This window comes from Magallana gigas, chromosome 7 (assembly GCF_963853765.1).
Source record: "Magallana gigas chromosome 7, xbMagGiga1.1, whole genome shotgun sequence".
Lineage (NCBI taxonomy): Eukaryota > Metazoa > Mollusca > Bivalvia > Ostreida > Ostreidae > Magallana > Magallana gigas.
The window spans coordinates 47477638-47492397 of NC_088859.1; the positions used below are offsets into that span (position 1 = coordinate 47477638).

The 14760-nt window shown below is 34.2% G+C and overlaps 2 protein-coding genes across 3 annotated transcripts; one reads left to right on the plus strand and one right to left on the minus strand.

The window, feature by feature from the left end:
- The first annotated feature begins 1615 nt into the window (after window positions 1-1615).
- Window positions 1616-6423, plus strand: LOC105346921 (TNF receptor-associated factor 6-B). 2 transcript variants are annotated; one of them, XR_010707638.1, is made up of 8 exons: window positions 1616-1768; window positions 2920-3080; window positions 3374-3431; window positions 3861-3965; window positions 4350-4508; window positions 4773-4937; window positions 5034-5620; window positions 5709-6423. XR_010707638.1 is itself a non-coding variant. In XM_011455704.4 (7 exons), exons 1-7 carry the CDS (start codon window positions 1745-1747, stop codon window positions 5208-5210), a joined length of 849 nt encoding a protein of 282 aa, XP_011454006.3. In that variant the 5' UTR covers window positions 1616-1744; the 3' UTR covers window positions 5211-6423. The 2 variants fall into 2 exon arrangements, 1 of the variants encoding a protein (XP_011454006.3); XM_011455704.4 differs by having other exon boundaries at window positions 5034-6423.
- A 336-nt stretch (window positions 6424-6759) lies between these two features.
- Window positions 6760-13882, minus strand: LOC105346919 (uncharacterized). Its single transcript, XM_011455703.4, has 7 exons — window positions 13688-13882; window positions 12173-12799; window positions 11774-11839; window positions 11616-11642; window positions 11263-11328; window positions 10925-11100; window positions 6760-10626 (listed from the first exon to the last, which is right to left on the minus strand). The coding sequence occupies exons 1-7, from the start codon at window positions 13764-13766 to the stop codon at window positions 10516-10518; spliced, it is 1152 nt and encodes a 383-aa protein (XP_011454005.3). The 5' UTR covers window positions 13767-13882; the 3' UTR covers window positions 6760-10515.
- Window positions 13883-14760: the final 878 nt, after the last annotated feature.

Here is a 14760-nt window from a genome sequence, read left to right on the forward strand (position 1 = left end):
ACAATATCCTTCACGTGCTCATCCCTCCCTAATAGTATTACATGCATATCGCTGTCAATTACCTTCTGTTTTCGCTCACCTGAACCGAACTTGGCCCTATGATACCTTCTCTGTCCCAGTAATGAAAAATACGGCACCTGCCCAGAAGATATGATTAGAAAAAAAAGAAGGTAGGGTAAAATCTTCCGGGGAACAGAATAATCAGTAATAATTTACAAAACTTCTACAGGAGATTTCATGCGTTAATCCAAAAAATGCAGAAGAGGGGGTTTATTCATGATAACTTTGTTTGTCAAAGGGACCCCAGGCCAATTTTTTGGCAAATTCATAGTACTGTATAGTATTAAGTCAAAAACCAGGAAAGACGGCTTAGCACCATATCAAGAACAAATTATGTTTCATGAATAATTGATTCTGGGGTTTTTTAAGTGCTTTTATTAATTATTGCATGGAAAATGTTACTAGACCTATATTTGATTCACATAAGCCTTGCTTTTGATGGTGTCTTTTTAAAAGCAGACACGAGTCGTGTAAAATTCTTTGATCAAAATGAATCCAACTTGACAGTATGTCAGTAATAAAATCTAAAAATTGACTTTCGATGTATGATTCTAGGGCTCTCTCCGTTAGAGCAAACCAAGTGGAGGCTGTTTATTCAGTCTTTTTAAAATCTCCCTCTAGGTGTTGTTTTTAAGAACCATGTTAAGTTTATTTTTTTATACAAACAAGCAATATTTTGCACAGTTTGACTAACAATTTGGAAAGGTCTCAATAGTAATGTATGAGGAAAATCAACTCAAGCGCTACAATGAGAGAAGAATCCTGGGTATCTTAAATTGTAAATTGTGTATATTCCAGGCTTATTAAACTGTGACTCCAGACCAATAACGGGGCTCCAGAAAAGGTGCATATTTCAAACAAAACATAAAAACCCAGTTAATTCCATTTGTGTATGTATATTGCATGTATTTTGATATTGATACATGTATACATGTATACTTTTTTATTTTGCACGCAAAAGATTTCGTCGTCGGGTGAGCTAAGAGACAAGATAAGTTTTAGAACCTGTTCTCAATACTACTGACTTTTAATAAAACGCTGTAATTTTTTTATATAATGGTTATTATTTCCTTTTAACATGGTTTAAAATATTATTATTACTATATTAATAGTGTGCCCAAACAGCCAAGTGCATTTGGTATCTAAAGAGTTTAACTATGATTCCATGTTAAATGAAAAGGTTTTACATAAACACACGAAGATAAACATGCTAGTTTTTACAAAAGTTTATCGATGATTTAAAAAAAAACCTGATCAGTCAGCACGTAAAGTAACATTCATCATAAATAAAACCTACTGACGTAATTATTTCGTTATACGATCCACGCATTTGGACCTTTGCTGTCTCCAGTTTTAACACTAAAAGTTTATATCAAAATATTACCAACATTTTTATTTTGCCACCCAAAAATTGTTATAAAATCGTGGGTTTTTATTTTTCCAGAGAAAGGATTACACTTTTTTGTAATATTTTCTTTAGAATGGATTTGAATTATCTATTATTTGATTATGCAACCATCAACAATTAAATCGATACGGTTGACAGCGTGGCGGGAGAATGGCGAGTAGTACTAACTATAGGCCGCTGTCATGATACTGTAACATAATTATACTTAATTATGAGTCAATCTTAAAACTGCTCAATATATTAAAAGGCCTATAGTGATGACTGGATTCAACAAAGATGTCAAACAGAAGAAGAAATCAGGTAACAACACTTAACCCAATAATATTTCCGTTCTTAAGGATTTTTTTTTCTTTTTTAGCCCAGGAAAAGTAAGATATAAACAATCTTGGACTGTGCTGCAAATTATTATAAATTTAGTACAAACGAAATTTGTTTTATTTACTATAAAGGTGTCAAAAGGATTGGACACAAGGACACAAGTTTTAAATCTTAGCTAGCCCTCTCCTTCTTGCATAATTATATTTTATATGTTACAATGCAATATAGTAAACATTTATAGCAATTGTGGTACAAATCAAATGAAAAAGAAATAAAACACTCGTGTAGAAGTCGAACGAGAAAATTATCGAAATAAAATTATATAATTTAATTTGTCTAACCTCTTGTTCTATTTGGTCACATTTGCGTAGGTTTGGTATTTTTTCAGTATAAGTAATACTCAGATAAATGCGGTTCCTAGATATATCTCGTGAAGTAACCGTCTCCCTTTTGTGTGTTTGTGTGTGTGTGTGTGTGTGTGGGGGGGGGGGGGGGTAGATAAACAAAAAAAGGGGGGCTACATTATTGCAGTTAGTCTTAAAGGGATGCATTTATAAAAATATTTAAAAATAAACATTGATTTTGGGCATAAGAATATTTGTGTTTCATTCACTGATTTATGAAGGGGGACATACCGTCCCTACATGTTGACAAGCAATAAAGGAAAATATTAATTTTGCCAGGGACGTATATATATATGTCCCTAATTTTGCCAGCTTTTAATAATTTTATAATCAGGGGTGAGGGTGGGGGGAGGGGGCGTGCGTTGTAACACTGATACATAGGGAGGGTTCAGTTTGTCAAAATTATTTTAAGTTTGTAAATTTCAGAAAAATGGTTTAAAAGTGTGGTAGTGGAGAAAACAAGTTGTTTATTTAGTTGCTACATGCCAGTATGTAGCCACGGTCCAAAATAATAAAAGGGATAGCATGTGATACGCAAAAGAAATGTTAAGATCCGGTGAACTAGAAACATATACCGTAATTCAATAGAACAAAACTTCAACTGAAAGCTAAAATTTTTTTGTTAAAATGGGGTGCATAGATATACTGTTGACCCCATCTCCTTATCAAAAGCGGTGCCCCTGCTGCCTCTGTAACTCACCTATTGATTGCAAGTTTTGTTCGTCTCAGGTGACCGCTCCCACTGAGAGCCCGCGGAGCTATGATGCTGCGTTCTGCTCGGATCTTGACCGGAAGTACCTCTGCCCCGTCTGTTTGTCCGCCCTCCATGAACCAATGCAGACTTCCTGTGGACACCGGTTCTGTAAAACCTGCATTCAGGGTGTGATCAAGTATGTGCCTAGTGTCTGTCCTGCGACTGAATTTACTCAGAATCCGTGAAGTAAATGATGAACCTCAGTCCTGATACTATCTTTACTCTCATGTGAATGGTAGAAGTTGTATAAATGGTATACCATAAACAAAGACCAGATAATTTTAACTTTGAATAATATATATACAATTTAAAGATTCTACTCAGTAAGTACCCATTTATTCATGATAAATATTCTGCTCGAGGGTAGGCCTATATACAACCATGATAATCATAAGACGGTTATTCTTGCATCATTATATTTTTTTTCAGTGGAAGAGCTAATGCCAAGTGCCCAGTGGACAACGTTGTATTCAAATGTAATGACGAGGTATGTACCTATTTTTTGAGTTACACTGTAACACGTACTCTCGTAACGACGAGGTATTTGGGAGGGGGGGGGGGTCCAAGGCATTCTTTAAAGATTATTTTACCATTTCTTAAGAAATTTTGATTTTCGGGAGGGGGGGGGGGGGAGTCTTCGTGCGCGCTTACATTAAAAAGGAACCTATCTCTTGAGTGAGTCGGTGGAAAGTATATGTTAATTACCAGCATCATTTAATTTGGTCAATTTTCCACCAGGATGCATGTCATATCGAATTGGCAAATAATCTTATACTCTTAGCCGATATTTGGCTTGGGTTGTCGTGTAAATTGTCGTGTGAGTACTTATATAGTCGAGCCAAATCTCGTCTGAGATTAAATCCTGGTAACTTAGACTGCAAATCATTTAAGATCACGAACATATATATTTTAACAGCTTTTTGAAGATAAGGCCTTCCAGAGAGAGGTGTTGTCTCAAACAGTGAAGTGTGGTAACCATGACAAAGGCTGCACGTGGACCGGAGAACTCCGCTCCTATCAGGTACTTCATTTCTACCCTTAAAACATTGATGGCTAAGGTCCTCTTGCCAGACGTGATAGGATACTTATATCTGAATCAGTATAAGTCTGATATTTAAACTCTTGGAAATTTGCACATCTGACATTTTCTTTAACTATTGTTACTTGAGTATCTGACACACTTTTATCTCTTGGACATGTGTATTACTGGCATTCTTTTAACTCTTGGACATATGTATTACTGGCATTCTTTTAACTCTTGGACATGTGTATTACTGGCATTCTTTAACTCTTGGACATGTGTATTACTGGCATTCTTTAACTCTTGGACATGTGTATTACTGGCATTCTTTATTACTTTTGGACGCTTGTAAATCTGACATTTTTTTTTGTTCTTGGATGATAGGAGCATGACGCTCGATGCCAGTACGTCTCTGTACATTGCGAGAACAACTGTGGACTGAAGATTCCCCGCCACCAGCTGACAGACCATGCGGACGTCTGTGAACGCCGTCCTGTCGACTGTCAGCACTGTAACTCACAGATTCCCTTCACTGACCTCACGGTAAGCACAGATTAGCATATGTCAAATCACAGCTTCAACATATAGGATTAACTCTGCAGGATGGATTATTAGATTTAATTCAAATTTCGGAATAAGGTAAATAGAAAAGGCTAAAATAGGTTGTGCCTGCTGCCTAATCCCATTCAATATATTATATTGAATAAAATATTGTTTAAATTAAAAATAAGGGTATAAATATATACCGGTACGTAAAGAATGTAAGGTAAACACTTGAACTCGTCATTCCTTTGGGTTCTTTTTCAGAAGCACCAGGTGCTGGCGTGCCAGAACTTGCCAGTCCAGTGTACTCTGTGTGGACAGGCTGGGATAAGAAGGAAGGATATCTCCGCACATATCGACATCACCACTGGTGACTGCCCTCTCACTGTCATCCCCTGTCAGTATGCCTCTTTCGGCTGCCAATTCCAGGTACTAAAATACATTTCACAAATAACATGATCATATGATTTAGAAAAATTATTTTAGGTTTTTCATTTCTGTTGTAACCTTTCCTGTGCTACTTAGGACAAGCGGCGTGACATGGTGGAACACTACAGAGAGGCCGCCAATCATCACATCCTGTTGTTGGTCCGGAAGATTTCCGACCAGGAGCAGAGAATCTCTGCCTTGGAGAGGGAGGTCCAGCTAATTCAACAGGAACAGGAGGACCAGAAACAAGCTCTTCAGCAGGTTCAGCCATAGAATTCAGTGGGCTCACCCACAGACTTCATCAGATTCACTGATAGACTTCATCACGTTCACCCATAGACATCATCAGATTCACCCTTAGTTCATCGAAAGACATCTTTTTTATCAACAATTTCAACAGGTTTACCCGCAGACTTCATCAGGTTCACCCATAGACTTCATCTAGTTCACCAACAGACTTTATCAAATTCTCCTACAAACTTCAGACTTCATCGGGTTTACTCATCAGCTTCACCCACAGACTTTATTAGGTTTCAACATAGACTTCATCTGGTTAAGTTAGAGACTCTGTAATATCATCTATAGACTTCATCAGCTTTGCCCACAGACTTCATCCAGTTCACCCATAGACTTCATCAAGTTCACCCTCAGACTTCATCAGCTTCACCCATAGACTTCTTTTGGTTCACACATAGACTTCATCTGAGGTTCACTCCTAGATTTCATCTGGTTCAACTAGAATTCTTCAGGGTCACTCATAAACATCATCAGGTTCACCCATAGACTTCATCAGGTTTACCCATAAACTACCTCAAGTTCACCCATAGTTTATTGATAGACTTCATCAACTTCATCCACAGAATTTATCAGCTTCACCCAGACTTCACCAGGTTTACCAAAAGATTTCATCATCTTCACCCAAAGGCTTAATCAGCATCACCCAAAAACTTCATCTGGTTCACCCATAGATTTCATCAGCTTCACTTACAGACTTCCTCAGGTCCCTAGGTCCAAGAACTCCTTCATTCTAACTCTGGAAATCATGTTAATTAGCTTGTTTTATCTCAAACTTAAAGCTCATCTTATTTCACCTTTAAAAAATTGTACTGTATCAATAAACATGATTTTGTGAAACCTGAAGAGTTAAACTTTGTACATAAAATAGGTGAAGTGATGGATATCTACAATGTATATAAGATTTTATGAGTGTATTAAGTGAAAGAGTTTTACGCCACACTTGTAAACAATTCTTAATTTTTTTTAAATCTCACATGAAATTACAGCTAGGTGTGTAACTAACTGATCAAAGTATTTTATAAATAAAGAGAAACATCTTTTCCCTGTTTCATTTGATTGACACATTGTAAAGCTTTATGAGATACCATCAGGAAACTATAAATGGCATAAAACAATACTGCTGTTAAAACTGTACAGGGCAAGCCATTAACATTCCATCCATGTAAATAAATTTGTCAGAACACTAAAATGCCTTCTTTGCATTAGACTTAAGCCATGGTGTGTCTATGGCTATTGAACACTACAAAATCTAATCCTACAAACATTTTTGCATTAAATCTGAAAGCAAATATGTATGTCATACACATGCAGTAGCAATAAACACAAAAATAGGCTGTACATTTAAAATTCAAAAATTATTTAAAATTTCACTAGAGTTGCTTTTGAAAATAATTCTATAAAATTGCTAATATCAATTTACATTAATGTACATGTATCTTGAAAACACTGATATATTTCTTTCAGCAAGTTATTTTTAGATGACCGAGCTAAAAGTTAAAGTAAATCAATAAATAACAAATTGAAAGAGATTTTAAATTTTATTTACCGGTAAAAGAATGTCTGTGAAGAACATAAAAAAACAATTTAAGTCAATGCTTATATTCAAACTATGCATATAACTGGCACACCAAGAACAAAAGTGGTTTATATTAAAAACACAAATACAATTTGTACCCACTGATTATGCAGTACACATTTCTATACAAGACATGTTTAGTTATTAAATTTAATATTGTAATTCCAGGTACATGCATATCCTTGAATTGTAAGAAGTGATCATAGATATATCATAGGATTTCTTCACAAAAGTGAAATATAATTCAAAAAAGTTCATGTACCAGCCATGTAAGAATAATAAATATGGGACAAATATTTTTGGATTTCATACTGAGATCTATTAACATAAGCGTCATTCAGCATAGAGATTTTAATTCTTACAAATACCAATTACCGGGTATGTCTTTTTATCACCTCGTTGAACTTATGATTTCATGGAGCTTCTCAGCTATGAAGTCAATGAAAATGAGTGCTCAACAAAATAGATGAAACCAGTTGTAAGAAAAAAACAAGATTAGTGACTAATTTTGCCCTAACTTCAAACATACCTGCGGATTATAAAAAAGCGTAAATTGCTCCAACCCAGGTTATACGAGTATAACTTGGGTAGATATTGAGTTCATTCCTTATAATTTAATTTTCTGTAATTTGCTGTACAAATTGAGTCCGTTTACTTTTAAAAATATATTAATCTGTTCAAAATTCAAACATAACGTCAAGCCGATTAGTACGTTTTTGACGTTGGTGCATTGTGACATGTCTTGTGACATGCAAACCAGGTTATACAAATTTAACTAAATTTTTCTATCCAATCAAATGCCGCGTTACAACAAGAATTAAATTATTCAAAATTACATAACAGAAACTGACTATTAATTTAACTTGCTAAAAATATACCATTAGTTGTACAAAACCAACAAAAACCGAAACACAAGCACTTCATTTGGTTTGTAAGACATCACTAAGCATATGTCATGCATTTGACCATTTCATAACAAACTTTTTGTCATACTGATGACGATACCAGTAATATATTGCCAAAGGGAGAATCAATTGGATCCCTTTGTTTCTGAAAAATTATGAATTCATTGCAGTACAAAGAATTGAAAGCTGTTAAATCTAAGGATCCTCGACACCCCTTGACTTTTACTTTTGATGACAGTTAGTTACAACATGGCGATTTTAACGCATTGTGAAACAGTTTATATCACTAAAATTTGGTGTCTATATATGTGGTACAATGGGTTTAGCTTTGGTCTACTAAGCCGCATGTCCCGAGTTCGAATAATCGCAGGGAGTGGTAAAATTTAAAATTAAAGTTGATTTCCCCCCCCAAAATTAAACATCTTTTTGGTCATTTCCAAGTCAAAAACGTGCTAAAAATCCATATCTATAGGTAATTTAGAAGAAGAACCAATATCCATTTCAAGTTTCATTATATATCTCAGTTTGGTAGCAGAATTTACTGTTATGATAAACCTTAATATGTGGTACAAATATTGTTCAACAGAAAGTGAAACATATTTTGATATGAAATAGGTGTTGCCTAATTGCTCTCGAGGCAAAATATATTGAACTTTCTGTGAAAAAATAAATAAAATTTGAGTAAACAATTGTAACATGTACTATATCTCTTAGTTATATTGTGTAAAAAGTTAATAAATTTTACAATAATAAAACATATATGAAAAGAGTCTAAATATTCTCATGGCAAGATATTGGCGTTGTTATTATGCTACTGTTCAACTATACATATACTTACACTTATCTATTAAATTGGAAGACATTTTATCAAGAATGTATTGCAAATCATAAAAATGCCTTACTTCAAAATTAACTTTCACCTGTATAATAAATTACAAATGTATCAATTTTAAGTGAGTGTGAACCATCATTTAAAAAGTCATTGACATTTTAAGCTGCTAAACAGTAATTTTTCGTGGTTGAAAGATTGTATTCAACTACACCATAAATGTGAAAGCATATATATAAATGTACTTCTAAGTCCAAATGGCCTTAAAATGTTAAAATACATCAAATAAAAGATTGATTAATTTCGGTTAAAAATGCTTTTAATTATAGAAAACAGTGAAAAATTGTTATGTTTTATTTAGGTAGCAATCTTCAATATAATTGCTCTGTTGGTGTATCCATATTAGTTCTTACTGCATGAAAAATATTTGCAACAAACAAATATTTTAGTTCAATTTCAATGTTTACACATCAAACTTTAAATTTTAATACAAAACAAGATGTAATTATAATGGGGGCAATTATAAAGTCTCCCAAACGAATGAGGCCATCATTGGGAGTAGGGATGACCCACATGAGTCAAACTTTACAGACAAAAAGATTAAGAACTTGATTATTTTTATTTCTGAAGTTTCATGATGTTCCCCAGAGGTCCTTTACTATACATCAGGTATACCAACATGACCCAAGGAACAAGAATATATATGGTTAAGGGGTAGGGATCTTAACCGTTTTCAAGATATTTGTGCACTTCCTGTTTGAGGGGGGTCAGGACCACCCCCGGGGCCCATGACCTACATACCATTTGATGCCCCTTAACACATGGAACAAGAATATATATGGTTTAGGGGTGGGGATCTTAACCGTTTTCAAAATATTTGGGCACTTTCTGTTTGAGAGGGGTCAGGACCACCCCAAGGGCCTATGACCTACATACCATTTGATGCGCCTTGACACAAGGAACAAGATTATATATGGTTTAGAGGTGGGGATCTTAACCATTTTCAAGTTATTCGTGCACTTCCTGTTTGAGGGGGTCAGGACCACCCCCGGGGCTCATTATCTATATACCATTTGATGCCCCTTAACACATGGAACAAGAATATATATTGTTTAGGGGTCAGGATTCTAACAGTTTCTGAGATATATGGTCATTTCCAATTCTTGGGGGGTGGGGATGACCCCAGGGGTCAGATCTAATAAACCCTTTATATTGCCTGTAACAGTCAATATATGATTCTGAAAACCCTATATCATTATCTTTGTCCGTTTTCAAGTTATAACCATTTACAATAGAGTCTAAGATTTTTCCCATAAGGTTCAATGTTTGACCCCACAATCTTTTGACCCCCCCAGAAAAGTGGTTGGCCAACCCCAAATGAGTAAAATCAAACCAGCGTGCACATCTAGATATGCAGGCCTATCGTATCCTAGAGTTTTGTACAATTCTGTTCAGCCATCTCTAGTTCAGAGTTGGAATGAAGAAAAAGAAGAAACCGTACAAAAACAATAAGTCTCCAAAGACTTAAAAAAAATCAAGGTTGGAGAAAACTTAAAAGGAACAAGTTATAGACAATAAAAACACTTTATGACTTTGCTGCAATCAGATCAATATCCTTGATGCAAATACTGGCATACATGTATATTCAACAAGATTAAATAATTAAATCACGGTGGTCAACAAACAAAAACAAAACAATTAAAAATCAAACCAGTTTGAAGGCAAATCAGCACAGCAAGTACTCATGAGTGCTACCCAACATTTTTTTTACAGGTATAGGGGAATTTGGCAAGTGTTCCTGTGCATCTCCTCTGCTGAACATGCCTCTGCTGAATATGGCACATATAAAAAATAAATTCAGTTTTATAAATAAAATTTGACTTCAGAAGTAGAGACTGCTTTCTATGCTTCTCTCTGTAGAGCCAACCAAGTTTTTGAGACAGCCCTGCTGGGCTCCCGATACAGCCCAGGCTAGGCATACGCATGGCGAACCAAGCCCTTCCTCTCCTCTGTTGTGTCCTCAGAGGACAGCATTCTTTTCGTTTTTGAGGACTGATATAGGTAGGACCAGTAAGGCTTGAACTGAAACAAAAAGCTTAATATGTACCGGTATGTCTCTTCTTATGGAATCAATATACTGATATCATTTTTTTTACCTTTTAATAAGAAAATTTGTTTGTTTCATGGCAATGAATTAAAGGAGAAAAGAAACACTTTCAAAATTTTAAAGGGAGTTAACTTATCTTGAGGATTTAACTAGTGTGTATTCTAACACAGAGTGGAAATTGATAACTAAATAAAAAATACATTTTAAGAATGACATTTTAAGAAATTTTGAATTAAGTCTAAAACTACTTAATAATCTGGGTCAGACATTTACCACATTCTTTTGTCTGTAAAAGACGTAGAGGAGCAGCAAAGACAAGGAGATGAAGAGGACCCAGCTGTAGAATGTCATCAGGTTCATCTCCCTCCGGACCTGGTTCTTCTGGTCCTCCTCAGAGGGGGAGGTCATGATGGCTTTCTTTAAATATGGGCCTCTGGCATAACTTTGCTCTAAGAAAACAATACAAACTTACATTATTTTCATTCATTTATATTCATGAATGAGAAGTACATGTAAACAGCATTTGCACCGCAGTTAATCTTTGCAAGCCTTACGAAATGTTTCTTTTTTCTTCATGCGAAAATTTCCCCTTTTTCTTTTATTTAACTTACCATCCCAAAAGTCTCCAAATTTGTCTGCTACATTGCTTTTTTCATCGGTAACAACTTCATGATGATCTATAATAAAACAATAGGAACAGGTAAAATTACAATATATATACATGTATCACTTCTGTAGAAAGGAATGAAAGGATCATCATTAAATACAAGTTAGGCATTGGATGGACAAAAGAAACAGATCTATGCATAGTGCTGGAGAGAGGGACCGAAGCTAGAGCCACTCTTGGTGTAAGGGAGACAATTAAGTTAATGACACATTGTTGATTTAAAATAAACTTGTAGATGTGTGACTGATAGTCATTTATAATTTCTCTGAATCTGATTGCAATGATTAATTAACTCACCATTCCAGAACTCCCATTCATCTTCATCTATCAAATTATTAAAATGAAAATAAGCAGATTATCATCGTATCTTATTTTCCAGAAATTATATTTTTTTAAAGCCACAGATTTCCAGAAAGAAAGAGAGAGAGGAGAGAGAGAAAAAACAGAAAGCAGACCTTCTGATGATGTCTCTTTACTGTCTAGGATGCTTGCATCTTGATACCAATTGTCTTCTTCTTGTTCTATGTATATAAAATAGCATTCTGAAATCTATAACATCCAAAAATACTTACATGCACATTTCAGTCAGTACTAGTATAACAAATATAATTTTATATTCAAACCCTTTACCAGTAATATCAGTAATTTTTAAAAATTCAAACCCTGATGAGATACTTTTAATACCCTCTATCATAGCTAGGTCTTGTTTAAAAAGTAATATTTCAAAACTAAAAATAATTTTTATAAATCACTCATAAAATTAAATCTTGTACACATTATTTTTTCAATCATCTACTGATCTACATGTATGTCTTTTGTAATGAGGACTGTTTTTCATGTATCATATTCTATACCATATTCATCATTGTGCTGACTGACTGTGTCCTTGGTGGATGACCTTGGGTTTTCTTCCAGGAACAGATCTTCCTCTGCTGTGTTGTCATCCGGGTTGATTACTACCACGGCAGGAGTTGGTTCTATCTTGTTTTTAGCTTCACTCTCTTTCTTGTCAGCTGTTTTTCCTTTCTGTAGTGAAGGTGTTGATGAAATATTTTTGACATGATCAGCTGTGTCTAGTATTTCACTATCACTTGCTGTAATGATTTTATTCTTCCTTTCCATGATTGCACTAGTAATGCTAGAACTTTCCATCTCTAACACAGGCTTTAATGTAGAAACTTTAGACATAGGAAACACTATATCTAATCCAGTATCCTTTAAACTAGATCTCAGTGGTGCCTTTGTCCCATATTTGAATCCAGTATTGTTAAGATTTGGTGAAATTTTTACTTCCTTGCCTGGTATAGTGACTGACTTTGTTTCAGACTTGCTTGGTTTTTCAGTCCCTGGGTTGCTCTGGGAAGCACTTTCACTCAGGTTCAAGTTTGTTTGTAACCTCTCTAAAAAATCATTTGCTTTTGGTTTTGCTTTCTTGTTCACAGATGATACCATGGTAACCTTCTCTGCAAGTTCTTCATCATCTAAAAAAAATAAAAAAAATAATCTTATGCAGTGTCCTTCGCTTTTAATTGTAAATATTTACATTCATACATTTCCCCTTATGTTTGCATTGGAAATCTGCAAAATTCAATTTCCTTTGAATTAACTTTTTCATGCACTATGAGCACAAATATAAACATCATCGTGAGAAATCAGTTTTGAGTATATTTATTTTTGTAAGATTAAATAAAACATTCAATCTTACATAACCAATTTGATATGTACTTATGCAAAATAATCATTAAATATATATACTTGTTAATAAAAAAGATTTTTCTCTACAAAGTTTTTGGCACGATAATTTTAGTCGTGGAAGCGAACTAAATAACATGTTAGTATGGTTGTTCCATGTTTTTTTCCTAACTCTGACTAGGACATATATAATGGCTTTACAGCCTTCACATATATTTAATACAAATAGACATCAGTGTGACTATGAACATAAATATAACAAATGAATGCTTATTTTTGGATGTCGACAGTCCTACAACACATCAAGTGGTGCGAACAAATTATCATACCACACAAACGGATGGTATTCAATTCATCTACACTACTTGGTGTGTTATAGCAGTGACGTATATATACGTCCCTGGTTATATAGCCTTGTAGGAGTGAAGGCATCCAAAAATAAGCATTCAATGCTTACTGTTAATTTTATTCATACTGCATGAATTACCAGTAAAAGAGATATTTATTGCCTCTGTTGATATTATTAATATCATGATAATTGGAATCCAATCATCTTTAACAGTTTGTTACAATTACAACAGTTCAAACATCTGAGTATGTCAGAATCGTAATGATTTCTTAAAACAAGAATCAAGATGCTGACATGCTGAAGAAAGAAAATAGAGCGAGAACGTTACCTTTCTTGACATTGGAATTCATAGTCTGACATGTCTCCGTCAAAAACAGACAAAGAACTAAAAGGATATATTGTTCCATTTTGGCTAACCTATCGTTTTTTATGAAAATTTCATCTGGGAAAGCAGAGACATATATATGAATTTTACAGCCCTATTCCACATTAGGCTGGTTCGGGTATGAAGTCAACTGGTTCTTAAGATGGATATTTTCTTTACCTTTTATACAGAGCTGCCTTTTATATAAACAATAAACTATTGGCGAGTTATTCACGTTTAGAAAAACTATTATTTTTCCTTTAAATACAATCTTAACACAAAATCATTGAAAAAACGCTTTGCTTTAATGGATTTTTTTTTCAAATCCCGAATAGAATACGAACAATCTAATCTTTGACGTTTGAGCGGAATTTTTGATTTTTTGGACTTTTCTGTTTTTGCTGTTTTGGGGGAAAAGTGGTTAACACGGTAAATACAGTAATGTAGTAGTAGATCGTTTGGAATGCATTTGTTTGGTTGTAAAAATTGATATGATTTAAGATGCAACAGCTGAAGCAAGCACACTTTAACGCAGTGTATTAAAACACTTCAGTCATTTTTAAATAAGATTTGCATTACAAACGACATGAAAAAATATACATGTGTGAGATGTTTCATGAAATTTTCTATAGGGAAAAGAATGACACATTTTCCCAAATTTCCATTCCAAATCAGTTTTTATTATTTGTTAATTTTTCTTCGAAAAATGAGATGACATCATTCTCATCGATGAATAAGTTATTAAGTAGTGATGGGAATCGGTGAGATTTTCATAATCGATAATCGGTTTTCCACAACTAACTAATTATCGATTATAATCGGAGATTTTTATATTTTATAGTGTAGTGCTAAATAATGTAAATAAACAAGATACAATGAACAGACTCATTACTAAGCTGTCATAATTTGATTAAATTAGTATTTCTAGCTATAAAAAATTATATTCGAAAGATTTTCTTTAGTAGGCATTCCAACATTTATTTTCTTAAAACCAAAATGCGTCCAAATTCGAGAATGTGCTTTATTTCCTGAGTAAG